This window comes from Thunnus albacares, chromosome 1 (assembly GCF_914725855.1).
Source record: "Thunnus albacares chromosome 1, fThuAlb1.1, whole genome shotgun sequence".
In the NCBI taxonomy this organism is placed as follows: domain Eukaryota; kingdom Metazoa; phylum Chordata; class Actinopteri; order Scombriformes; family Scombridae; genus Thunnus; species Thunnus albacares.
In genome coordinates, this window is record NC_058106.1 from 27,795,071 (window position 1) to 27,820,752 (window position 25,682).

At 39.4% G+C, this 25,682-nt stretch overlaps 3 protein-coding genes across 3 annotated transcripts; 1 reads left to right on the forward strand and 2 right to left on the reverse strand.

The window, feature by feature from the left end:
- Window positions 1-1,685: 1,685 nt before the first annotated feature.
- On the reverse strand, window positions 1,686-10,341 carry LOC122982957 (cytochrome P450 27C1). The gene is made up of 9 exons (XM_044352611.1): window positions 9,882-10,341; window positions 8,468-8,658; window positions 7,937-8,136; window positions 7,402-7,611; window positions 6,339-6,502; window positions 3,774-3,940; window positions 3,478-3,556; window positions 3,054-3,257; window positions 1,686-2,898 (listed from the first exon to the last, which is right to left on the reverse strand). Exons 1-9 carry the CDS (start codon window positions 10,173-10,175, stop codon window positions 2,779-2,781), a joined length of 1,629 nt encoding a protein of 542 aa, XP_044208546.1. The 5' UTR covers window positions 10,176-10,341; the 3' UTR covers window positions 1,686-2,778.
- A 1,551-nt stretch (window positions 10,342-11,892) lies between these two features.
- On the reverse strand, window positions 11,893-20,125 carry ercc3 (excision repair cross-complementation group 3). The gene is made up of 15 exons (XM_044352618.1): window positions 19,918-20,125; window positions 19,065-19,264; window positions 18,691-18,927; window positions 18,540-18,589; window positions 18,312-18,447; window positions 17,046-17,216; window positions 16,712-16,916; window positions 16,051-16,365; window positions 15,758-15,942; window positions 14,973-15,175; window positions 14,784-14,880; window positions 14,152-14,269; window positions 13,936-14,054; window positions 13,099-13,248; window positions 11,893-12,975 (listed from the first exon to the last, which is right to left on the reverse strand). Exons 1-15 carry the CDS (start codon window positions 19,943-19,945, stop codon window positions 12,838-12,840), a joined length of 2,352 nt encoding a protein of 783 aa, XP_044208553.1. The 5' UTR covers window positions 19,946-20,125; the 3' UTR covers window positions 11,893-12,837.
- Window positions 20,126-21,539: 1,414 nt separating this feature from the next.
- gpalpp1 (GPALPP motifs containing 1) lies at window positions 21,540-25,639 on the forward strand. The gene is made up of 7 exons (XM_044352629.1): window positions 21,540-21,770; window positions 21,917-22,043; window positions 22,652-22,747; window positions 22,870-23,128; window positions 23,973-24,137; window positions 24,261-24,362; window positions 24,496-25,639. The coding sequence occupies exons 1-7, from the start codon at window positions 21,686-21,688 to the stop codon at window positions 24,712-24,714; spliced, it is 1,053 nt and encodes a 350-aa protein (XP_044208564.1). The 5' UTR covers window positions 21,540-21,685; the 3' UTR covers window positions 24,715-25,639.
- The last annotated feature ends 43 nt before the right edge of the window (window positions 25,640-25,682 follow it).

Genomic DNA, 25,682 nt, shown 5'->3' on the forward strand with positions numbered 1-25,682 from the left:
ATTTCAGATATCTATGAGTTGTTCACAGCTCCACCAAATAGTGATTTTTCCCTCTAAACTTCTCACATGGTTTAATTTCAATAAATGTTCAAATGATCCTATATTTCATCAAAAATGAAAGGTTAGCAAAAAAGCACAAAAACTGAAAACAGATTTGTGTGTCAGAACTTTGTTTTTTCTTCTTTCCTCTCCCATTAATCAACTCATGAACCCTCAGATTTATTTGCTGACCCTTTGAAGGGCCCGACCCCTAGGTTGAGAACTACTGGACTAAACTAGCTAACTGTATATAAAGTAGTTCAAACTAGCTCCACCTCCAGCAGCTACAACAGTAACATGCTCCTTACACAGTGATGCTTCAGTAATAATAATCTAATGATGTCATATATAATAATATATCAGTCAGAGGGACCAAACCACTACTTTTACTGCAATATTTTACCTACATTTTGCTGCTAATTCTTCTGTACTTTTACTTAAGAAGGAATTTTGATGCAGGACTTTCATTTGTAATTTTTACATTGTTGTATTGGTACTTTTACATTAGTAAAGGATCTGAATACTTCTTCCACCACTGAGCACGAGCATCTGTTAATACCAATTTAATGATCACTAATGTACTAAGTATATGACAGCGGTGTACATAAAGTCTAAAATGTACATCAAAAGACAATATTTGGTTGACTGAGCCACTTCAGATAGGTCCTACTTTCCATTAGAACTAAAACATCTACAGTCAAACAAAAATGCAAAAGTAAAAATACTCTAAGAACAAGAAGAGTAAAAGAGGGGATACAAAACATTGATCAAAGTTAACTATGAAGTTATACTGTAGACTATATCAGTCACTCATACATGATCCAAAATGAAATCTTAACCATTTCCGTTTTATGCTACTTTATACTTCCACTCTTCTATATTTCAGAGGGAAATATTGTACTTTCTACTCCACTACATTTATTTAACAGCTTTAGTTAAATAAATCCAACTTTCCTGCGATACACCTGGAAAGTTGGATAAATGAGCTGTTGAAGTTAAATTTCCCCAAAAGCAGCTCGAAGTTAAGTTAGATTTTAAAATACACCCTATTATACTGTCACTTCTATCTATCTTTCTATCAGTATTTAATTGAAACAATTGTGGTTGAGTGAAATAGTCCTATCCCAGTCAAAAGTTCTTATGGCAGCACCACTGATTATTCCTTTGCAAATTTCACTGTCATTTGTTATTTTTAAGACCTGTGGTATATTTGGTAACCTTGGGATCTTCACAAAAACAATATTACATTTATTACATAAGTACATCAGTACCATAGATAACATCTACCTTATATACTCAAGAACTTTATTCTTAAAAAGTACAAAGTAAATATTTTGCCAGTTTAGTTATCCTTTGGTTTCTTCAGTGGCTCTACATTTGTAGTATTTATACATCTAGCTTTAGTATTTATATAGTGTTGTCATGTTCCACATTCGATACACTTCTATACTGACAATGTATTGTCAGTACATTGTTATTATGTATTGTTGAATTATAGACCCTGACAAAGAAAAACACACGATTTTTAAAATAATCATCATTTTTATTGTTTCCCAGTTTTACTGGACTACAGTATAAATGGTACAGAAAGACTAAAGAGCAGATAAATACAAAGACTTCTAAAAAGGTTTCCATTTTCCTCCACGCAAACCAGTGTGACCCTTCAAAATAGCACAATACAGCAACTTGTCTATCTTCCCCTTTCAAAAAACTGTTCTGTAACATACATTATCTCTCAAATAATCATAATGTAGACATTCTTGTAAAGTACTTGTATTAATACAAACAACATAGAAACTACAAATGTGGAATTTTTTAAATCCAAATGTTGTCATTAGTTGAGCAAATATTCTACTTTTGATTAATTTAGTTTATAATTTGTCATTCATTAGTTCTAACTCACAAGATGATCAAATTACTTTTAATTTTTTAAAAAGCACAGTCTTTTTCCACCTTCAAATATCAATATAAAACATGTGTAACAATTTTTCTTTGTGATTCCTATACAAATACATCTCTATCAGTTAACTGTGTTTGCTTTATATATTAATTATGGATTAAAATCATGAATGTCAATTCCTTGAGTAAATGTTTTATCAGTCTGAATGAAATATGGTGCCAGAAAAAAGGTAATCTGGTAAAAAAAAAAAAAAAATTTGGTTTGCAACACAGATAAAACAGTCATCAAATAAAGCTCATTATTTACATACATACACACTTCTAAGAAACAGCTCATTTTCAATACATTCATGTTTGCCCCTCAACATTCTCAGTGAAACACTTTCTCAAACTCAGTCAGTTTAAAGGATCACATGTGCACATAACATTATTTAGTACATGCATGCACATTGATATGAAAGGATATAGTATAATTATATAGATTATAGTTCATTTTTCCCCACTCTCTATTTTGAATAGGATGAATGGAAGGACTAGCAGTCCACACAAACTGCAGTGGTTTTCACTAAGTACAAATAATATACACACAAGAACAGCTTTTAACTTATCATTATTGGTCCAGTATTATTTCTGTCCTCCTCACTACCAAACAGGAGAAGGAGATACACATTTCTTGCCTGAGTAAAACCTCAGTCGCAGTTCGGTATCTACAATCTAACAGTGGACCGTGTACTAAAAGATGTGTATTTAAAAAAAAAAAAAATTAAAAAAAAACCCTAATCATGAATCAATGCGATTAAAATATACAGTACAGTAGAGCTCACGGAGAGGAGTTTGCACCTAGTTTTCTCTGTCAGTGAACTGCAGATGGATGGGGGCACCAGGGCAGAGCAGGCCATGGGTTTTGGCCTTTATATCATCAGTGTCAGGAGAGATGCCGATGTGGAACTTTTGAATGAGCTGCACAGGAACCAAAACACAGGTGTCATTTTAGTAGTAACACATTGTCTTTGTGTGCATTTATAACTGGGTATTTGTACTATATTTTTAAAGACAAATTGTGAATATGTGTGTGTGTGTGTGTGTGTGTATATAAGAGTGGATTAATCTCCTACCCTTGTGAGAGCCAGATGCATTTCTAACTCTGCTATTCTCCTGCCAATGCAGCTCCTGATGCCATAGCCAAAGGGAATCGAGCCAAAGTTGTCAACACGATCTGTGTTATCCTTTCTTATCCAGCGATCCGGACGGAAGTCTGAAGCATCGGCAAAGTTCTCCCCATCCATGGAAGTGGAGTAGTGACACAAGGCCAACTGAGTCTAACAAAGTGAAAAGACAAGACAAAAAAAAATGTCAGTTGTGTAATGAAAACAGCTGGGCTATTGTACATGCATCTGTATGCGAAAGAGGAAGAGAGAGATGAATGAGTAATGCATGATCACATTACATCTGGTTCCACTGTAAAGTTTTTTGGCTCACTCTTACAGTCACGCTTTTTCTTCAGCACATGCACATTCTACAAGTCCCCGTCAGTCTTACCCCTTTGGGGATGAAGTATCCGCCCACCACCAAGTCATCCTGGGTAACCCGTCCGTTGCCTGGGAGAACTGGAAAAAGCCTGCTCCCAAGGAGGGGCAAACAAAGACTGTTATTCATCAGCACTATACATTGATCTTTTCACAAAGTCTAATGCTATGATGACAGGCCACACATTAAGAAAGCTAATGAACAAATTAAATATAATGACGGGAAGTTATTGAACAGAGGCAGGCGCTCATTAGTTATTCGTCACAAGTCTATTTAACTAACAAAAACGCAATCCATGTAGTGTGTACCTGAGAGTCTCTTTGACCAGGCCTCTGATAAGAGGCAGATGAGGTACATCATCAGCTGTGGCGATTGTTCCGGGTCCCAAAGCCTTCGTCACCTCCGTAAAGATTTGCTGCTGTATATGAGGATGCCGCGCTAACAGGTAAGTGGCCCACGACAGCGTGAAGGAGGTCTAGGAGAATGCAGGAGGAGGATTTTTTTTTTTTAATTATTATAATTATTCATTAATCTTTGAATATATAATATGTAAGCAGGGTTCATTAAGTATCTTTGGAGATGTTGCCATTTTTATTGATGTTTTGCAACACATCTGACTGCAAAGCAAGCTGATATAAGAGTTTCTATGTTGCGTAAGTGTTGGGAAACAGTGAGGGGCTTTCAAGGGAGAGGGGGCTAATTCCACGTGCTGAGCAGACACTCGTGTGCACTCCTCCAGCTGCACTCTTAGCCGTTTATCCCTCATCTTAACATCACCCACTCTTCTCCTGTGCTCTCCTCGTCCGTTTTCATCTAATTCTACCTTGATTAAATGTGCTCAGTTGCGCCACACTTAACAGCATTACACTGTGCCGTTTGTGTCAAGAAAATAATCTTGATCCTAATTAATTAGATAACAGAAATCTGTCTCGCTCTTTTTTTTTTTTTTTTTTTTTTTTTTTTTTAAATTTGCATTTTTTTTCTTGCACAAGCTTTCACTAGACTCACAATGGGCCCCCTCGTTACCACTTCCCACGTATCTCACGCATTCCCTTTCCCATCCGACACACCCTGATCATTTTCATTTCCTCTTTCCTTTTATTGCAACCACCCCACCTACTCATTGTCCTCAATTGTCTGTACTTTTTTTCTGACTCACTGAGAAAAGAAATCACACGTCATTGAACTTTGATGTAGATGTGCAAATCATATGAAAATGCATGTCCTATTTCCCGTATTCAAATCCCATCGTTAGCGGCCGTGTCATTTGGCTTGTTACATCAGCCCACAGCTTACTTCTTGCACATCTTACTTCCTGGCATCTTAGCATATCTTTCCATCCACCCATGCATCTCATGACATACAGGTATCGGAAGGGCAGCCTTGTTATTGCCAACATCACACTGAATAGACCCCAGAGGTCAGTCTGAGGTCAATGTCTCCCGGTGGACTAACAACTGATCAAAAAGACGTCTACCCTTGTATACGCCCTGCCATCCTTTTCACTATTGCATCTTCAACTTCCCTTCCACAGATTTACTCTCCCACTCTGTCATAACCTTCTCCCCATCTAACCAACATGCTTCTAATAAAGCCCAGCTGGCACAGATACTGGCAACACCTCAGACAAAGCCAGAGAGGAATCATATGACAAAAGCTGATCCAAACACAGCACTAAAGAAGGCTTAGGCCTCCCCCCCCCCCCCATCCCCCACATCTTCTCTTCATTTTCTAACATCCATCGTTAGTTCCCTCTTCTTTTGCTATTTCATGACAGCGTCCCTCTTCCGAAGGCCCACCCCCCCTAGTTCTCCCCCTCATCTCACCTCTGCCCAGCCTATGCTATAACTCTGGCTGTGGCTAACTTGTCTTGACAGCTCTTGTGTGTGCTGAGTAAAGGCAAACGCACCACAGGGTCAGGTAATGGCTCAGCTAAGTCCACCCCCTACCAGGACGTGGCCGTTGCAACAAGTTCAACAAAAACACACACACTCACACACACCCTTTTATCCCGTGGCCCCCCAGCTCAGCACAAAACACTCTACACCCATAATTCTGATCAATCTGACAGTACCCCAAACAAATTAGGCAGTAACTGTGCACATGTGCACACAGTGTTCACACAGATGGAAATTCATGCACACACATACAATATTTTGAGTTCAATTTCAAATAAATCCTTCTAAACGTCTTTAATTTTCTGTTTATTGAATTATGCATCGTGGGGGTGTCTAATGATTCAGCAGGCTCAAATATGATAAAGAGTATTTGTTGTATGTCATGCTGCTGCTCTCCTTCAATGTTTCCCATTTTTGTATTCTTTGATGTGCCAACTAAACAGGTAAAAAAATCCACAAAAATACAAACCTAAAAGAAGTGTCTTCTGTGGTTTATGAATTTAGTACTCCAATAAGATAAAACCAGCAGTCTCCATTATTTACAAGTGCTATCCAATTAAGGTCTAATGTGGAAACACATTAACACACAACACAGATGTCTGGAGGAGGAAAAAAGACAAAAGCCCCCCTGTGTAGATCTGACATAGACAAATCACAAGAAACTAAATCTGAGTGAGAGCAAGTTTGTCAGTGGGATACTGTGTAACCCCCGATTCACTGCTCTGACCTGACGCTGGCACAGCTTCACAGGCACGAATGTGGCGCCAGAAACCGAACCCTTGAAACTCAACACTGACTCAGACACACACACACACACACACACACACACACAAACACACACAGTACAGACACATGTGTGACTCCCAACCCCTCCACCTCCTGCTAACCCACACTCACTGCACCTCTACACTCCTCAACTGCACAAGCCCCTCCTTGCATGTATCCTTTAAAACACACACACACACACACACACACCGTGTCAACCCCAGCCAGTAGCATCTCTGTTGCATTAGCGTAGATTTCCTCCATGTTCATCTCCCTTGTAACGAGCATGTGCGTGAGCAGTCCCCCCTCCACCTTCTCTCCCCGCTCCAGCTGGGCCTTGATCTCTGTAAATCTCTTATCAATGTGAATAACGCCTGGGATCAGACAGAGACAGAGAGGATGGGATGAATGGTGAGGGTGGAGTAGAGTAGAGGCGAGGAGGGAAGGGAAGGGGAGTCGTGCAAGGGTGGTGAAGGAAAGGAAAAAGAGGAGAGAACAGGTTATGTAACAGAGGGACCCCATACTCCCACAATCCCATGGTAAAGCAGAAGAGATTTATATGCAAATCAACATTCCTTTCTATTGATGCCAGGCTACTTATCTACCAAAATTTGGCGAATACTCAACTAAGCCTGAACTTCACTGTTTGGGATTTAAAAAAAAAAAAATACCACAGTGAATCCATTATCTTACATATTTACACATCTAAAACAATTTATAAATGTCTTTTCAAAGATTGGGCATCGACTGAACTGGAGAAAGACATTCTGGAAACAAGTAATCTGTTGTGTGTCATCTCTCTATCCCATTTGTTTTTTTTTGATTATGCAAAAATATATATTTTCAAAATGGGCTTTCATTAAAACCCACTCAGAAAAAAAAAGCACAGCAAATCTTAAAAGGGGCATTCCACCAACTTTACATATAAAAGTCAGTTTACTTGTCATAGAGAGTACTACTCATCATGTGATAACAGTTGTATAATGTCCTCTGTGGCTGTAGAGGAGCTTTGTCAAGTCTGTTGATGATGTCATTAATGTTATCTCAGCTTGGAGCCTAAAATTTATAACAAAGCCTCTGGAGCCTCCGCTGCTTCAATTGTGACCATTCTTTGTTATCTGTCTCTTGTGAGTCCCCAAGTGTTTTGAAAGTCTGAGCACAAAAATGCTGGAGTGCCCCTTTAATATGAGAGTAACCTCATTACTGTAAGCACATGGTCAACATACCAGTATAAAAAAAACACTTATTTGACCATGTGGTGCGGACTTCTTACTGAATTTGAAGAGACCATCCCAGGAGTAACAGAACTCCTCCCACGGTTTGGGAATGATGGGCCGGAGCCACTTCGGGATCGCCCCGGCATACATGGTTGTCTTGAAGGAACTGAACATGAGGTGCAGTGCGTTGATGTAGTTTTGAGTTTCCTGGGGAATCTCATTTTCCAAACAGCCTAAACGACACTCGTACAAAATGGCTGCCACACCTGTAAAAGCAAAAGGAAAAGAGGAGGGAGACAAATGATTTTCAATAATAATGTCTTCTGCACACAGCTTTCAAAGCTGCAATGATTCATTATCAGTCACTTCTTTCTTGATGTAAGAGTCACTGAACTGGCAAACCTTAGTTTGAGAGTATTTTTCTCTTTCATGTCTATTTTCTCTCTGCTGTTGCCCCTTCCTGCCTCTAGCGTTCTCAAGGATCTCCTGTGCACTTCATCTACACTACACCTGCATCCTTTTCCACATTTTCCTAAGCTTTAAGTGGATCCTCCCTGGCCATGTTCAATTCTTTGCTGGCTTTGTACTAACCTTCCATGGCATATTTGAAGAAGAGGTCATTGACGTTGAGGACAGTTGCTCCATCTGCCTCCTGAGTGCGTAGAATACAAACTCTCTTGACCAGGTCGTCTACCACTTTGTTAACATCATCGGAGAACACCGCCACATCACGTGGACGCATGATGAGCTGTCTGAGGACGCTCCGCATCTTTAGCCAATCTTCTCCCTCCCTAGAAAACGGGATACAGAAGATAAGGTGAATCGTCGGCCCAAGTTTTGTACAAGACATTCATAGACATGTAGAGGAAATTACCTGGTTATTTAAGAAGAAGCTATTGAAAAAGTGCAAGTATGGATGCCAAATGGGGCAGGTACGTTATTTCAGCGATTACAGTAATACAAAGCTGACTACTGAGAAGTAAAGAGTCCGTTCAGTAGAGGTGATCTGATCCGGGAAATGTAGTCAATTCACCGAGTTAAGTCAATAAACTTTGAGATTGTGATTATCCTTCCTGGCCCAAAGTAATTTACTCAAAAGATTAAAGGTTGAAAGGGACTCACGCCGAGATCAGGCCTGTGGAACGGCCTCTCATGTCTCTGTATTCCTTCCAGGAATCCATGTTAGCTCTTTGGGGAGCTGCACCCTCAGCCCTCAGCACCTGAGCCACCAGATCGCGGTCAGCGATTGAGACCACCAGCTGGGGTCCAAAACGGGATTTGAAAATTTTCCCATACTTCCTCCCGTGCTCCAGCTGTAAACAGAGACAGTAGTTAACTGATGGTCTCACTTTATTAGATATGGATATTTAAACCTTCATTTACCCACCATCCAAAAATGGACTTCCTCTATTTGTCAAACTGGTCTATCTGTTCTGTTGTCAAAGTACAACACTAAACTTGTCAGGTATGACAGCAGCGTATGACTCGACACACGTCTCTTTGTCTTAACTTTAGCCCTATATAATTGTCCCAGATGCAACACATATAATTACAAAAAGGTACCTGCATAACATTTAGGAGTAGTGTAATAGTACAGTATCAGTGGTGGTGGATACCTACAACAAATAAAGTACTGTTGACTGGAGATATGCCATAATCTATTTTGATTTTGTCCTCAATCGTTACTTCTTCAAATACAGATTCCAGAGAAATTTCTTAAGACATAAAATGTGATAATATCCCCATGTGTGTCATTTGGACTCATTTCCTCATCAAATGAAGAAACCATTGCTCATGAAAATGTCTGCCTGTGGTAAAATGAATATGTATGTTCAACTTTTACGTAACAAAACTGTGGTTTGGGGAGAAAAGAATATTTGCTTATTCATCAAGATCAAAGAGCTCAAAATCAAAGAGCACTGATTAGAGTGATTGTTTGAATCAGAGTAAATTTGTTGAAACAGGAAAAAGATGATGATGACATTTTAAAAAGATGAGTATATTCATCTGACTTTCCATTGTTTACTCTTATAAAACATGTGTCATGATAGAAAATGTTTAATTATCAGTTTGTGTTACTTTTCACCACCAGAGGCTCATTCTTGCCCTGACATGTCAAAAGAAGACTTCACTCCACTTTTTCCGCCAATGACAACGATTACAAATAAAGAACCAATTAAGATTGACACCTCAGTTTGATTAATTTGCACATTTCCCACTTTTGAAGTTTTAGATATTTTCTCTACACACTGTGATTAAAGCGCCATATAATAATTTGCTATTACTTGTTAAAGAAAAAAAAACACCTTTTAACTCACTTGTATACTATTACACAGCTCATACCTTGGAGTGGATAACCGACCAGCGACCAAACTCCTGGTGCGCTTTTACGCAACTGCCTGTGCCATTTTACGCATAAGTGGCAAATTTGGCTGACGCTGAGAAAACACAGGCTCTCGCCAAGGGTAGACAATACAAAGACATATTTTAATCTGTGAAACAAAATGGGGAAAAGCAACAATATGGGCAGCATTACCTGAATTTCATGAATTCTGCCAAAACCGTCTCTCCAGAAGAACTCGATCAAGTTGGATAAGGTGCTGGGTCCAGGCATCTCCTTCAGGGTCTTGATTCTGGCTTTCTCGCCGACATCTGTCGGTGTGATCAATCTTTCAGGCATGGCCTCTTCTCCAGCCGCGGACATCCCAAAAGCCTTGCTGGCTGCTGACTTGTGCAGGGCGCGTAAAATGAAAAACAGCTGGTTATTCAGCCGGTCGCCTTTTAGATTCTTCCAACATGTTGTCATAAACTGTTTCGGGAAAGCCATCATTTGCTTTTATGGATACTTTTCGGCGTTTCCGTGCGCAAAAAAAAGATCGAGTTTTTTTGCAAAGTTTAAAAGCGCAGAATTTACATCTGCAAATGCATGATCCTGGCACGTGTGAAACAAGCCCAGCCTGTATGGTAATGTAATGCTAGATGGGTCTATTGTGGAACGCTTTTATATAGCTAGTTGCTTGTACAACCTCAGACGTGGAAGAGGATTGGATGATCGCTTCACAAAAAAGGGAGGGATAACTCTGTATTCGGGTATGGGCGTTCCCCCCCCCCTAAAAAAAGCTTTTGGGTTCATTCTTTCATTGGAAGAGTGGATTACAACGTGCCAAAACACAGTTACATCACACCAATCAATCAGCATGTGTGCACGCGACCCCAACCCCTGCAAACACACACACACACACACACACACACATACACACTGAACATAAATGTGATTAGCGTCACATGAAACCGAATTACATGTAATATATTTGTCCAAAAAAAAGTAAAGTACCTCCCACAGTATGGCTCATGTAAGCACACGCACATGTTCAGAGAGAGGTGATTTCACAAATCATCAGCTGTTTACACCTACATATGTAACTGCTCACTGGTTTGTTAATGTTTAGCAGGTATATTTTAAGAAGTAGCCTGCTGATTGGCTGGATATAATCTGTGGAGACAGACTGTAAAGAAAAGTTGTCTAATAGTTCTGGGGCTCATAGATTTATATGTGTAACATTTCTCTTTCACCCAGTAAGCTATTAAACCTTTCCCAAAGGCAAATAATATGTCAGTGCTAGATGGCAGCTCAGCATATGTAAACTATTTGCACATTATTCATGTGTCTGTCTCAGAAAGAGCTCATGCTGTTATGAGTTGGAGAACACGTTTGGTGTTTTTCAGTGGACGTGCTCAGATTTGACCTCAGCAGTGTCTGTAATCCTTAAATTTGCCTTATCCCTTTAACATCCATCCTTTTTTTTATAGAATTTCCACCTATTTGGCACACCCAAATGGAAAAACTTATAACAGAAGAACTGTAAGGCCACAATGCATGTATTAGGCTTCATTTGACAAGTGACATCTTCTAGTTTATGGAAATGTGCTTATTTAGCATGTGGCTAAAACACAAACAAAACTACATCAGTGCAAATAAGGCTCAAAAAAGTGTTTTTGGTCCTCGTTTATAATGAGTCATATTTGAATAACAGTAATTAGGACATGCTTTATGCCAGAACCATGCAAATCACCACATACCCTCTGCATCTTGTCAACCTGTATAAAATTCCAGACCTCTAGGTCTAACCTTATGGGAGCTAGGGAGTTTTTAGTTTGTGGTGTCACTGGTGTCCCTGAACCTCTCCAGTTATCTCCAATTGGCCAAATTGTGCCAATTGCCTTTACTCATTACTGTGTGATGCTACCACTTACAACTGGCTTAAGCGGGTTGCTGGCGACCCAGTGGATGTTAAGAGGTTATTTTCCTTTCTGGAAAATTTCTGGGAAACTAACTGAACTACAGATTGGCTACTGCGTTTCAATGCAGCCTAATTCACAATATGGATGCCCTCATTTACATATTCATCTGTGACTGGCAGGAACATTTATGATTTTTGTATAGTTTTATTCATTGATTTTGAGAGTTGTCAGGCTCCAGTTTGCCTTATTCTGACCCACTGTATGAAACGGACGAACATTATTATTAATAATGACAGACATCATCGTTTATTTCCCTAAGACAAACTTTTATTTATTACTGATGCAAATAGGTTTCCCTTCCTGTATAGCCTGTCAAAAAGTACACAAAAATAGTTTATTCTTTAATACTTTAGAGGTTTTTCAAACATCTTATGTGAAACTTAAAATTCACAAAACCTTCTTACAGTGTAACCATGAATACACTTGAGAAAAGAAATCAACAAACATTTCTTTTACAAAGAAAAATAAATGTTAAAGAACATTTTACAGTAGAAAATTCACAACCTGAACATTCTGAAATGAAAACTAGTATTAGCAGGACAATCTAGGACAGATTTAAACCCACAATATGTGTTTAACTGGAGAAGTTTAAATGTGTAAAATGGAGCCAGATTTACAAAAGTCTATACGTCCTCGGTTTGGAATTGTTTTTTCAGTGAAGCAAAGAAGACAAAGGTTAATCTACTCACTGACAGACAACTGAAAGCTGTTATTAAAGCTGCTGCTTAAAGGACTAATGTCCTCATACTCCAGAACACATCTGATCTCTTCCTACATGTTTCAAATTTGCTTCATATTTCAAAAGAACTGTCATTGAATTTCAGTTTAACTTAAACAATACCCCGTTTTGTTTCAGGGGGAACAATGATGGTTGACACTTTGTCTTGCTTGGCATGCACTGCATTTCAGCTGAACGTGTCTGAGATGGGACATCAGATATATTACATTACACATCCGAACCCAGCGGGGAATCGTTCGCTGCAACAGGTCATTACCCTCATCGTCACCATAAGCTATCGGGATGAAGCTTCATATATTGTCGTTAGCTTCAGATGATATCTAGCTTCAGGAGGTCTTCATTGACTGTTCTGTTCTCCAGACCAGCTGGACTATCTGACCCTTAGGCTCAGTTTACATTATTGCTCCTCCACTTCATCCTCTCACCCAGTAGCAACAGTCTTTTAATGTTTCTACTTTCGGAAGCGCTTGAAGAGCGGATGGACGCTCTTGCCTGCTGCGGAGGCTTTGCTGCCTCGGCTCTGATATTCCATGTAGACGGTGTCGTCTGCGCCTGACATGGAGCTCATGGTGCCCGTTCGCCTCGAGAACTGATCAGGAAAGCAGGGAGACAGAAAAACAGTAAGAATATTTCGAGACACAACAAAGCACAATTGTATGATTGCAAAAGCAAATAAACGTTTGGCTTTTCTGAGTTTTGGAAAAGTGCTCACCTGTGGTCGTCCGCCCACCTCTCCCGCCACGACTTCCTCCTCAGCGTCCAGGTCTGACGCAGCCAAGACCTTCTGAAGCAGCTGCTGTTGATCATCTCTAGTGGAGAACATCAGATCCTCTTCCTCCATACCTGCCATCTTTGTGATCACCTATGATAAGAGTGGAACATTTAGACAATATGTATGACAAAACATCACATCACACTGACTTGTGACTAAATGCTTGCCACCTTTGGAAGCTGTACACTTTTTTTTGTCACAAATATTACTTTAAAACTTTGTATAAGACTTTTCACTTTGTTTTTACTTCTGTGATATTTCATATGAACTTTATTCCTCTAAATATAGTATAGAGACTTAGGAGCAAAACTACTTTTGTGATTGAAAGATGCTTTTTTTACCTAGTTCATTCATTGTTTTTTTCCACCTGAAGCTAAACTCTCATTGGCTGTTGACTGAATTACTTAAATTTCAGTCTTGGACCATTTTGCCAGTATGAATGGATCACTTTTGAATAAATTATGTCAGGTTCCAACTAGTTTGGAGCAAGTGTACAGATAACAGAAACAGGAAAAAGAAAATCCGATTTGTGAATTTAAATAAAACAAACTGAAATTAAAATGTTCAAAAATTAGGTGAAATAAACCTTCAGCACTTTTACAATGTGTTTAAAGTGCTACCTTCAATGTTACAATGAGAAATTCAGTACGAGTCGCCACAAAGAAAGTTGCAATCTATCATTTGAACTGGGTGGAATCAGTGGTGTATATTTCTGTAGTGACACAAATAATGAGAACATTGTGTAGAGATGATATGATGCAGCAGGGGTGAACATACCTTAAAGCTGTAGCCCTGATCCACCAGGAACCTCTGCCTCTTGGTGGAGTAAGCCATCTCCTGGGTGTCCTGAGACACCAGTGAATAGAAGTATGCATTGTACTCCTCGGCTACCATTCCTAAACAGGCGGGCAGGTAGAGTGAGAATGGCTGCCTTTGTTCAGGCAAGACAGTCAAGTCATACACAAAAAAAAACAGCTGTTCAGACTGACTAACCTTTCTTGGCACGTAAGACTCTGCCAAGCCTCTGGGCCTCCTGTCTGCGTGATCCACCATGAGAGGAGATCTGAATCAGAACATTGGCCTCTGGCAAGTCAAATGAGGTGTCTCCAACCTGTTTGGTTGCAGAGATGAAGTATAAATCCACAACATATTTGCGTTATTAATTCATTGTGTCACGGTGCCACTTTTCAAGTGTCCATTTAAAGTTTTAAACCAAGATGCACAAGATTCCAGATTTTCTCTTGTGCAAAGAATCCCAGAGAAAATCATTTATTCATTCACATGAAGCAATGCCTACAATATCAATGAATATTGAATTGCTTTACCAATAATAATCAAGGACACTGGTTAAGACCAAGAGGGATGTGATGTGATTGCCTACAGCATGAAAACAAATCACTGTCAGGTACCATAACTGGAATATTACGTCATTTTGGGTATGATCCAATTATTAGGATGTGCGTAACCATGCCGATTGCACCCTACACAATTCAACAGTAGTGCAGAGAGGAGACAAATTGATGATTGGTCAGGTGGTGTGCCACCTACTAGCCACAAGGGGGCAGATGACTGAATGAGTACAGTCATAGGACATTGACAGATCTGTACTACATCAATCAGTTTACCTTGGAGATGAAAATGGTGTTGATCTTGGGGTTATGTTTGAAGTTCTGTAAAATCTGCATACGCTCCCCTTGAGAGGTTGGACCATAGATGTAAGGCCTTAAGAAGACAATTAGAGAAAGGGATTAAAAACATCTAAATCTAAACAAATCGCTGAAACATTCAACGTGCTCTTTTTGCGAATAACTTACTTGTTGAGGCGAATGGCGTATTCCTTTAAGGCAAAGACATTATCAGCAAAGACGATGATCTTGTCATTGCGCCGTTCATGGAAGCGAATGAGAAACTGGCAAGCGCGGAACTTATTGGGGTTCATGGTGTAAAGCAGGATGCGCTTCTTCGTCTTGATGGCCACATATTCTCTGTAAAACTCCGGAGACATCGGGCACCACACCTGAAGCAAAGACGGGAAAATTGTTAAGAGAGCACATGCTCACTAGGTAATGCAGCCTCCTGTCATACTGTAAAAGCAACAGTTAAGACATACTGTGTAATAATATAAAAGTAGCAGTGGCAGACTTTACATAGCATTTTTAGTGTACTTACCATAATATATAAAATGTTAGCTCATGAATCCTTATTTAAACACTGTCCTCTGGCACAAGGCTAACAGTTGAATCTTGACTGCAGATACAGCCCAGAGCTTTGCCAAAATATCACTGAGTCGTATTATATTATAATAAAAGGTTTTTACAGCCACAATTCTGCCCTGATTTTAAAAAGCAAATCTCATATTCTACTGATCTTTAAGAAACGACTGCAAGCTGTCTGATTTTAGTGACCTAAGCCATCTCTGTATAAACATTTATTTATATATACACATTTATGTATACATATCTATGCAGAGAACAGCACACAATCGAAAGCCAACTGACTCACTACATAAGACAGATTGTGGAACTCTGAGTCAGCTTCCTATGTGCATTTTTGTCCTTTTATCTTATTTACTATACACTCTGCACACTGCAAGACTCACCTCTGCACATTGGACTTTGGCAATGTAGCCATTGTTCTGCAACTCCATCCAGTTGGCCTCATATAGCTTTGGCCCAATTAGGAAGTTGAGGTCCACAATCTTGTCATCTTCCCTAACCAGTGTAGCAGTGAGCCCCAATTTGCAATGCGCCTGGACAATGGTCAGAACACGACGAAACATCTTGGCTACAGAGAGCACACAGAATTATTATGTTAGCATGTAAGTCAGTAACTGTTGCACTGGCAAGGTAATACTGAGTTTTGTTATAAATTGATGTACTGTTAACAGCTCACCAGGAATAGTGTGCACCTCATCCAGGATAATGAGTCCCCACTCCTGGCTACGCATCCACTCCATGACCCTCTCAGCCTCCCAGGAGCGCTTGGTAGTGTGGCCCAGCATAGAGTAAGTGCTGATGGCAATTGAGCAGCCGATGGGCTTGTCCTTGGCGTCAGAGGTGAAGCGGCAGATTTGAGAGTCATCAATAGTGGACCACATCTTGAACTGGGCCTTCCACTGCTCCACTGACACAGAGGAGTTACCCAGCACCAGGCAGCGTTTACGCACTGTGCACGCTGCTGTCACGCCCACCAGAGATTTGCCCGCTCCTGGAAAGCAAAGAAGATACGTAAATAAATGAAACATACAAGCTTTTTGCACTCAAACGTATGCTACAAAAAGATTAGTAATGGTAATTTACAGTTTAGCTGTTTAAAATGTGTCTATTGACAATTATGGAAAATGTGAGAGTAAAATATTAAAATGAAAGACAAAGTACAAGAGTACATCCCTTGTTTCTTCTTTTTAGCTTCTGAACAGTGTTTTTCATTCCAATTATTAGTTAATTTGCCATTTCAAGATTGTATTTTTACTGTGATAAACTGCTTTGGTCTTGAGTCTTTTCTGTTTTGTCACATGTTCCATCCTCCCTCAACAGTAAACCAGCTGTCTCACCGCAGGGTAGCACAATGACCCCAGAGCGAGCACGTCCATTCCCAAACATCTTGCGCAGACTCTTTTCCTGGTAGGGCCTTAACACAGCAGTGGGCTTAAGGTCTATGTTGATGTCTGGGTTGACTGTATCATTGCGAAAGTCATACTCTGCAAGCAGGGGGTACTCCAGCTGAATGCAACGCTTCTGCAGCTCTTCAATCATCTCCTATACCAAACCAGAGAAGAACAGTTCTGCAGTGGTAAAATAGTATGCAAGAACAGTCCTTAAACACACAATTATAACGTTGATAACAACAACAATAACAAAACTCAACGTATAAAATCAGAAGTGTACCTGGCGAATCTCAAAGGACACAGTCTGAGTCTCCTCCTCTTCCTCTTCTTCCTTATCCATCTGCTCATAGTAGCTGAAGATGTCCTCAGGAACTTGCTGGGTTGAAGTTTGTCCCTCGCTGGGCTCCTGTGAGGTGGAAGCACCTCCCTTTTCCGGAATAGACTTGGAGATCTGTCAGAAACAGACGCAGAGAGACATCTGTCAGCGGTCATGACAACAGTTGTCTTTCTGTATAAAGAGGCAGGAAATGTAGAATGATTTCCAAAACTTAGCATTTTCATTTAGTTATCAGTATAATTCAGTCCCTCCAGGAAATTGCAATTTTGCAATCGCAATAATTAACACAAATTCAAAAAATCTCTCCAATATTTGCGAGAGCTTGCAATTTTGCTATATTACCGCAACTTTTCCACATGAAATGGCCAAATCAACAGACCACTTGTGATTTGTACCAACTGTTGCATTTCGCGTTGTAGCAAGTTATGTCATCGCAGCGCACATTCAGGTGGACAAAAATGACCAATAGACCAAGCAAAACAATTCCCAAATGTTCCTAAATGAGGTTTGCTTACAGTTAGTCAGAAGAATAGAAGTTGATACGTTGTTCAGACAGCAAAGATGGACATAATCTACCTCAAACATAAAAATGGGCTATTTGGAAATGACACTATAATGGCATTATTGACTGATTTTATTTGGTGCTAATGTTGAGGTGAAAGTTTATTTAATAAAGCCTTATAAATGGAACTCAACTAACCCTTTTTTTATATAACTTTGAGCCCATGGTTCTCATGTTCAGAAAATAAACTTGAAAATTAACAATGAAATATGATTGTTTCTGTGATATGCAGTATGCTTTTTAATCAAAGGAAGTGATTACATATGACTCTTCATTGGTAGTAGTTTTTTAAAAATCACTTTATTTTCCTTTGCTTGCAATTTTTCCCAATTCCCGTAATTGTACTGCAATAAGAGCACATAAAACTTTGCAAATTGTATCCATTTTTTGAGAAAAGCAGCTGCTGCAAAATCAAGCATTTTTGGCCACAATAATCACAAAAAACCCCTGGCAGGACGGTATAATTAGTAGTTTAAAAAATCCCTTAAAGGGTCAGATAAGACCGTTCCATTCTTGCATCACAACACATATATTTAAACATATGTTTTGATGTAAAACATATTTTTGAGCTGAGATTTTTGCATTAAAACTATAAGAAATGATTTGATATGTTTTTTGTGAGGAAGAAAAGATGGTGAATGGCATACCGCTGACTTGCTGTGGATGACTTCAGTAATGAGCTCAGTGTCCGCTCCGTCTGCAGTACGGAGACGACATTCACGGATCACATTGTCCTGCAGGAGCCGCTGGATCACATCAGGGAAGGCACTCTCAACAAAATACCTGAGGGTAGACACAGACAGCACAGTTTAAGAGTGCTGCGAAGAAGATTAACGATGCAAAGACAGAAGAAATGGTTGTTGAAGTGACTTTACCTATTGTGCTTGAGCACCAACTTGACTTTGCCATAGCTTACTGTGCAGAGCTGAGAGAAGGAAAAGGATGATAAACAGTGATTACATAAACATATTTTTCACACAAATAAAATGACTTTCCTCTCCATTAAAGATATTTAGTCATTCAGACCTTAATGAACTGCACGATTCCGTCAGGTACAGATGTCTTGCTGAGTTTCTGCAGGTACTCCACTATGTCAGAGGTCTGCAGCCCCACACTGACAGCTGCATACAGGGAATATGCTGTCAGCTTGTACTCGTGGATGTGGTTAGGCCTGCACACTGGCTCTGCAATGGCTACCAAGAAATCCTGGGCATACTTATACACTGGTGAAAAGGCCTCTAGAAAGATGTGTCCATCTGGAGCCTGTAAGAGGGAAGAATTATAGAAATGAGAAAGAGATACAAGGATCTTTCCCTTACAATATTGTGTAAAACCAGGAGGAAGACTACAAGCTGTAAACAGTCTCAAGTCAGGAAATCAACAATCTAAACACATCTTACCACCCAGAGGGGACGTGAGGAGTGATCATTTTTCAGAAGCATCTGAAGACGGTAGTCTTTGGCTCCATACTCATCCAGTTTGGTACTGGACTCATCCACCTGTTTCCCCGCAGCAGCAGGTATGGCCTCCTGAGACTCGTTGCCCAACGTCTCTTCTTCATCTTCCTCCTCCTCATAGAAACGCTTTTTGGACTTCTTCTCTGTAGTCCAACAATATGAGTTAGGAGACATGGTTATCATTGGAGGTGAAACAAATAACTGGCACAAAATGGCATAAACATAGAACACATTTCAGTCGTCTTTGAAATTGAAAGCACTTTCAGGTAAAACAGTTTCTAAATACACAATACAGTCTGTTTGTGACATATTCCTGCTTTTTATGATTTGTATTTTTCCATTTTAGATTGCACTAACTATTCATAGCACATGAGGGTCACAAACTTTACTATAAACATAGTAGTGTACATTATCATAGAAAGGATTTTTAACAGCCTTATGTCGTGTGTTTCAACACAAGCCAGTAGCCATGGACAGACTACCAGAGCTGGCTAACAGAGATTAATGTCAACAAGATAAACATTAGGAGAAAATGACCACTACTTGTCATCTCCCCCTATGAACGACCACCAGTGAACTGCCCTTTATCTAAGCTAAGTTAAACCTGCTAACGTTACACTTAAGCAAGCCATGTATTCAGAGGCGGTGTTCAATCCACTCCACAGTGCAGGATTACAGTATTTTATGCTCCACACAGCAACGTAATGTGCGGAACTATTCCTCTCTCAGGATCTCCATCTGTCAGCTTGTGTTAGCTGATAGCTAGCTGAGTTAAAGCGTAGCATTAGCAACTCACCCCGATCTCCTTTATCCTTTTTACCCATTTTTTTTATAAACTTTTAAATATGTAATGTCTTTTTAAAACATATCAGACGTGTCTTCATAATCGGCCAGACGTTCTCTTGAAACTCTACAAAGATGGACTGTCTGCTGTGATCATGGATCACGGATGTGCTACACTCATGTCGTGGATGCATCAATAGTGTGATGAGGGAGTTACAACAGGATGTCGTGTAAGCTGTATTTCCGGGTTTGCCTTCAAAGTAAAATCTTCATTGGCATTTGACTTTGAGCGGAAGATGTTGTTGTTGTTGTTGCTACTGCTGTCGTTGTTGTTGTTGTTGTTTTTATTTATCTTTTATTATTGGTCAATTATTACTTACTTTAATACATTATTGTTTGTTCTTCTGTCTGGTGTTGTTCAAGGACTGTATCGTTATTGGGTTTTCTATGATATAGTTTTGTATTACCGAAAATATACAATTCAATACAGTTTAAGTCATAAAAAAATACACAACAAATAATCTGTTTTATTTGGTTTTAATTCAAACCCAATAATTAAATTAATTAATTATTAGCCAAATACGTCTTTTTTGTATCATTATCCACGTACGAAAAGACACAATCAAAAATGGCAAACATCAACATCATATTTTTATTTATCAATTAGGATGGGCTGTTATACTGTATTAAATATGTATTGTATTTGAATGGAATATAAACTAAAAATACATATTTTTGTTGTTATCGTTTTTTTTTTGTTTGTTTGTTTGTCATTTAATGCATCACATTAAAGGATAGGTTCACAGTTTTTCAAGTCTGTCTTAAAATACCCAAATGAACATTGAAAAATGCTTTTCTTGCTGTAATCATTCCTCTTGTTCATACTGGCCATTAGAAGATCCCTTCATAATGTACTTACAATGTAAGTGATGGTGGCCAAAATGCACAAGACTCCCTCTGTGTAAAAATGTATTTGAAAAGTATATCTGAAGCTAATATGAAGCTTCAGTCATCCAAATTAGTCAAATCTAGTAGATATCTTTCAATGTTACAGTCTTTTTAGTGCCAATTGTCCCTCTTTTTGTTGCTATACTTCCACCTCAGCTCAAAAGGGAAACACAAAGAGGGGATTTGATTCTAAAAAGACTGTAAATGTGGCTGAAATCCACTTGATATGACTAACTCAGACTGCTGAGGACTCATTTAAGCTTCAGATAAACTTTTTTTGCACAAAATGACACCAATGTGGACACCACACACTGTGGATTTTGGCTCCCAACACTGAAAGTGCATCTGAAAGGGATCTTTTAATAGCCAGTATGAGTGTTCATATGGGCACCTGACTGTTGTTTTAAGACAGACTTTAAAAATTGTGAACCTATCCTTTGATCACATTGGAAGATAACAAGCAACATAAATTCTTGCGCTTCTATCCTGGTAGTTCACTAGCCCGCTTGAAGCCTCCCCCCAATCCCCTAACCGCATCCCGGGACGACCCGCCATACTCTGCGTCTGATTGGCTACTACTCGTTACCTTCGTTAGAATATCAGGCTCAGGGCCAATCAGAGGTAAGGTAGGGGCGGGTCTTCACAGAATGCGGGTGGAGTGGGGAAAAAAATAACAGCAGCTTGAACCAAGATGCGGAAGCTTTATTGTTTACTTCCTGAGTTAAAGGTCACATTTGTTGTTTGAGGACCCTGTAGTTTATGAAGACGCTTTCTTACCTTAACGGATCTATCTTAAGCTACTTTACCGAGCTAGTCAGTCATCAGTGAAAAATATGTCGTCTCATACAGTAATCGGACCTGCCTTGCCCCCGATGTTCAGAAAGGAGAGTGATGAAGACTCTGATAATGAAAATGAAAGTAGGTATAAAACAAAACATATCTCGTCAGACGCTGTTTTAACCACACTGATGCAAGATTAAATGCAGTATTAATCACTAATATTCGTGCAAGATTGCCATTTGTCCATGATGGTTACTAGTTTTGCTTCTCTCACCCTGTTTTAGTCGCTGGCCCCGCGTTGCCTCCCGGTTATAAACGGGGGGAACCGTCGAGCTCATCAGATGAAAGTGAGCTGGAGGTGGCGGTCAAAAGAGCCAAGACAGGACACACAACTGGAAACAGGCCTGCAGAGTAGGTTAATTAGTCTGGAATTTTAAGTCTCCCTCCACTCAAAAATATCTCTTTCTTCTTGTTCCTACAGTTGGATGTTTGAGCTTCACTGTGCAGAGTGATGTTTGTGCAGAGTTTCACACCAGAAGGATGTTTTCACATTCATCTGCAGAAAGTGGAAAGTTTCTCTGTGTTCACTGAAAATCTAATGTTAAGGGCTGGGCCTACGAGCATGATTTGTGACATCACAACTAGTTTTGATGCCGATCCTGGTCCAATATTCAACATACACAAGTGTGATGTGGAAACTTGAAGCCTCCAGTGCACATACACTGAGAATGGACTTTTCAGTGAAGTAGGAGACATCTTGTGTCCAGCAGTTAAACTTCTGAGATGAAATATATTTACATATTCAAAGATTCTGGCATTTTAAATGAGGGAGAAGGAGGGGATAACATTTTAAGGATTATCGCTTGGTAATTAAACCATATCAGATCACATTATTGTCACATATCACATTATTGTTCCAAGTAGAGAATTTTTGTATTTCTTTGTACATGTCCGGTGGGGATCTTTTAAAAAATGAAGTGTCAAAACAAACAAAACAGAAATATTTGTCTTTTGAACAGGGCGGAGAAGACAAAGGTTCAAGAAGAAGAAGATGATGGTTTCTTTGGGCCAGCTCTGCCACCCGGATTTGAGAAAAGATCGAGATCACCAGAAACGTAACTAAATAAATCCCATACAGTACTCCAGGGAATGTTATGAAGTGAAAATGATTAATTGTGAATGACAGGTTGGATAAATGGTTAATTGGTGAAGCTATAACTTCATATTATTCTCTCAGGCCACCTCTGCTGGGACCAGCTTTGCCTCCTGGGTTTCGCAGAGCAGCATACGATAACGATGATGATAATGATGATGAAGATGGAGAGGGTTTCCCAGGGCCTGCCCTACCCCCAGGCTACCAGGCTGAGCCCTCCAGCAGTGAGGGAGAGGAGGAGGATGTGATCGGACCCATGCCGGCCAAGGGGCCTGTTCAAGACTCTGTGGCTCTGGACTTTGAGCGCAGGGCACGAATGATGAAAGAGAAGCTGACTAGAGATGTAAGTTCAAGCTCTTTTTCTTTTTGCTGTTTTGCTGGACTTTCTCAATAGGAAAGATTTGATGGTGAGCATGAAAATAAAAGACATAACAATATCAGGCTACATAATAGCAAAGGTAAGACACTATATCAAAAAATGAATCAAATATGTAAAACAGCTTCTAAGTCTGTACAAATTAAAGGTAGAGGAGTTGCATATTTACATGTATACATTGTATAGAGGAAGTGTAATGATTCACAGAGGTACATTTTGTTTGGATATAATAGAGTGAAGTTAGGATTTTTTGCATTCTTAATACAGCATTTTCAATTTTTTGAATTGTGTAACTATAAAAGTATAATATTTCTTTTGTGTAAAACTGGCGAATTTTGCTTTACCCCATTTGAGTTGTTTTTCTGCATCATATATGATAAAACCCAGAACAAATTTACTAGATTATAACAAAAATAGAGATATATTGTGAAGAGAAACAGGATATATCTCAACTGAACAAACACTGATCCACTCACCATATGTATTTAATAGCTAGTCTCATATGAGAGCATATGATACAATACAGTGTAGTGTTGCACCTTCAATATATATTTAGTGTACATTATTTCAACATTATGCTTTAGTTTGCAGTGCTCCCGTATTCATATTTATCACACAGCAGTAGCATCCTGAGCTCCAGTACCCTTCATCAGACACAGAAGCGGAGCCTTGCAGTGTGCCTACTTCACTCTCTGTTTTTAATGTATGAACTTCATTTGTATGGTGTAAGGATGTCCTGTTCCTTTTTTATGCCTTTTAAAGTATTTCTCCTCTGCTGTTTGCAATCACACCTGTGTACATGTGTTAACAGGACACTCCTGAGGTGCTGACCAGAGAAACATGGATGACAGAGCTCCCGCCAGAACTACAGCACATCGGCGTGGGGGCTCGAACTTTCAAGAAGAAGTCGGGCCCAGAGAAAGGCGACCGCTCTATTTGGACAGATACGCCTGCAGACAGGGAGCGCAAGATGAGGGTAGAAGATTGCTTGTTAATAGATAAACAACTGTTGTTATACTTAGTACTAGAAATCTTTTAAAATATCTTGTAGCCTATATTTTACCTACCTGTCTTCCATGGGTTTATTCTTGATCAATAGGAGCGCCTTGAGGGAAAGAAAAAGGGTGAGGTGGAGAAGGACAGTGTCCCAAAACTCTCCCGGAAGGAGTTGGAAATGGCAGAGAAAGTTACTAAGTATAATGTAAGTACTGTGATATCATCCATCCACATTCTTTCTTCCATAATGTAATTGATACCAGATGTAATGTACATTTACACATGTGTTTACATTAAACTCAGGACAACATTTTTTTCTACTTACTCCCTATTATTAGGAGTCAAAACGTGCTGAGTCTCTGATGAGTTTGCACACAAAGACTATGAAGGAAAAAGCAAAGGAGGCGGCAGACAAGCCAGTGGAGAGGAGGGCATTTGATCGGGATACAGACCTGCAGGTCAACCGCTTTGATGATGCACAGAAGCAGCGGCTGCTGAAGAAATCTCAGGAACTGAACACAAGGTTCTCCCATAGCAAGGAAAAAATGTTTCTGTAAGAAACTGTCAAAGTGTACACGTTTGAAGTTGCTGACCTCCAGTTACTATCTGCCTAGTCACATTTTTACACAGGGTTTGTACAATATGAACCATGTTTCTATTGATGCTTATGTGTTACACAACACGAGAATTAAATTTAATGTTGGTGTATAAGGTAAACCAAACTGGACTAAACCTCCATTTATGGGAGGTTATGTCACTCGGTGTAATGCTTACAGCAGACTTTTCAAACAGGTTTAAGCCGTTTTAAAGCGACAGTCAGTGGAGTTTGCATTTCTATTATATACACTGTATTAGGACTGCTGATATAGGAGAAAATATTACAATTAATAAAGTACATTTTTCTATATGTATTCTGTATATCCCAGGATGTCTTTGAGATCTGGAAAATCACCTGTTGAATTTATTTTTGGAAGTCATTTTCACCTGCTATGAACAAATATTATAGGAATTATCCTTGGAAAGCCCAGACTTAGTAATTTCTTGGTATTAAGTTGCTTCACTAATCATGATATAAAACAATCCCACAATACAATAACAATGATAGCTAATAAACGCTTTTGGTCAATATAATTGTATCTATGCGTAAACACGAACAATTCCTGCAATGCCGGATTGTTTAATGCTGCATCAGATAATCTCCATTTAGCCAAACTACAGTGTTCAATGTTGGTGCTGTATATAATGAGTAAGTCTTGAAACCATGCTTTTCATGATTTATGGCATCAACACATTGTCCCTCGATGCCTCAAACCTTGCTAGTGATGTAGCCCTTTGTAAAAACTGAAATACCAATGAGTGATGTATTTGGTTTCAATTAAAACATTTTGTACAGAATGCTGTAAAACGCGCTGTTATGCTGCATGTACCTTTGCAATCTCTCATTTTGTCTTTTTACGTTGATAAAATTTGCTTTTTGAAACATGTATGTCTTATAGTGATATCTGTACGTTGAACTTTTGTGGGT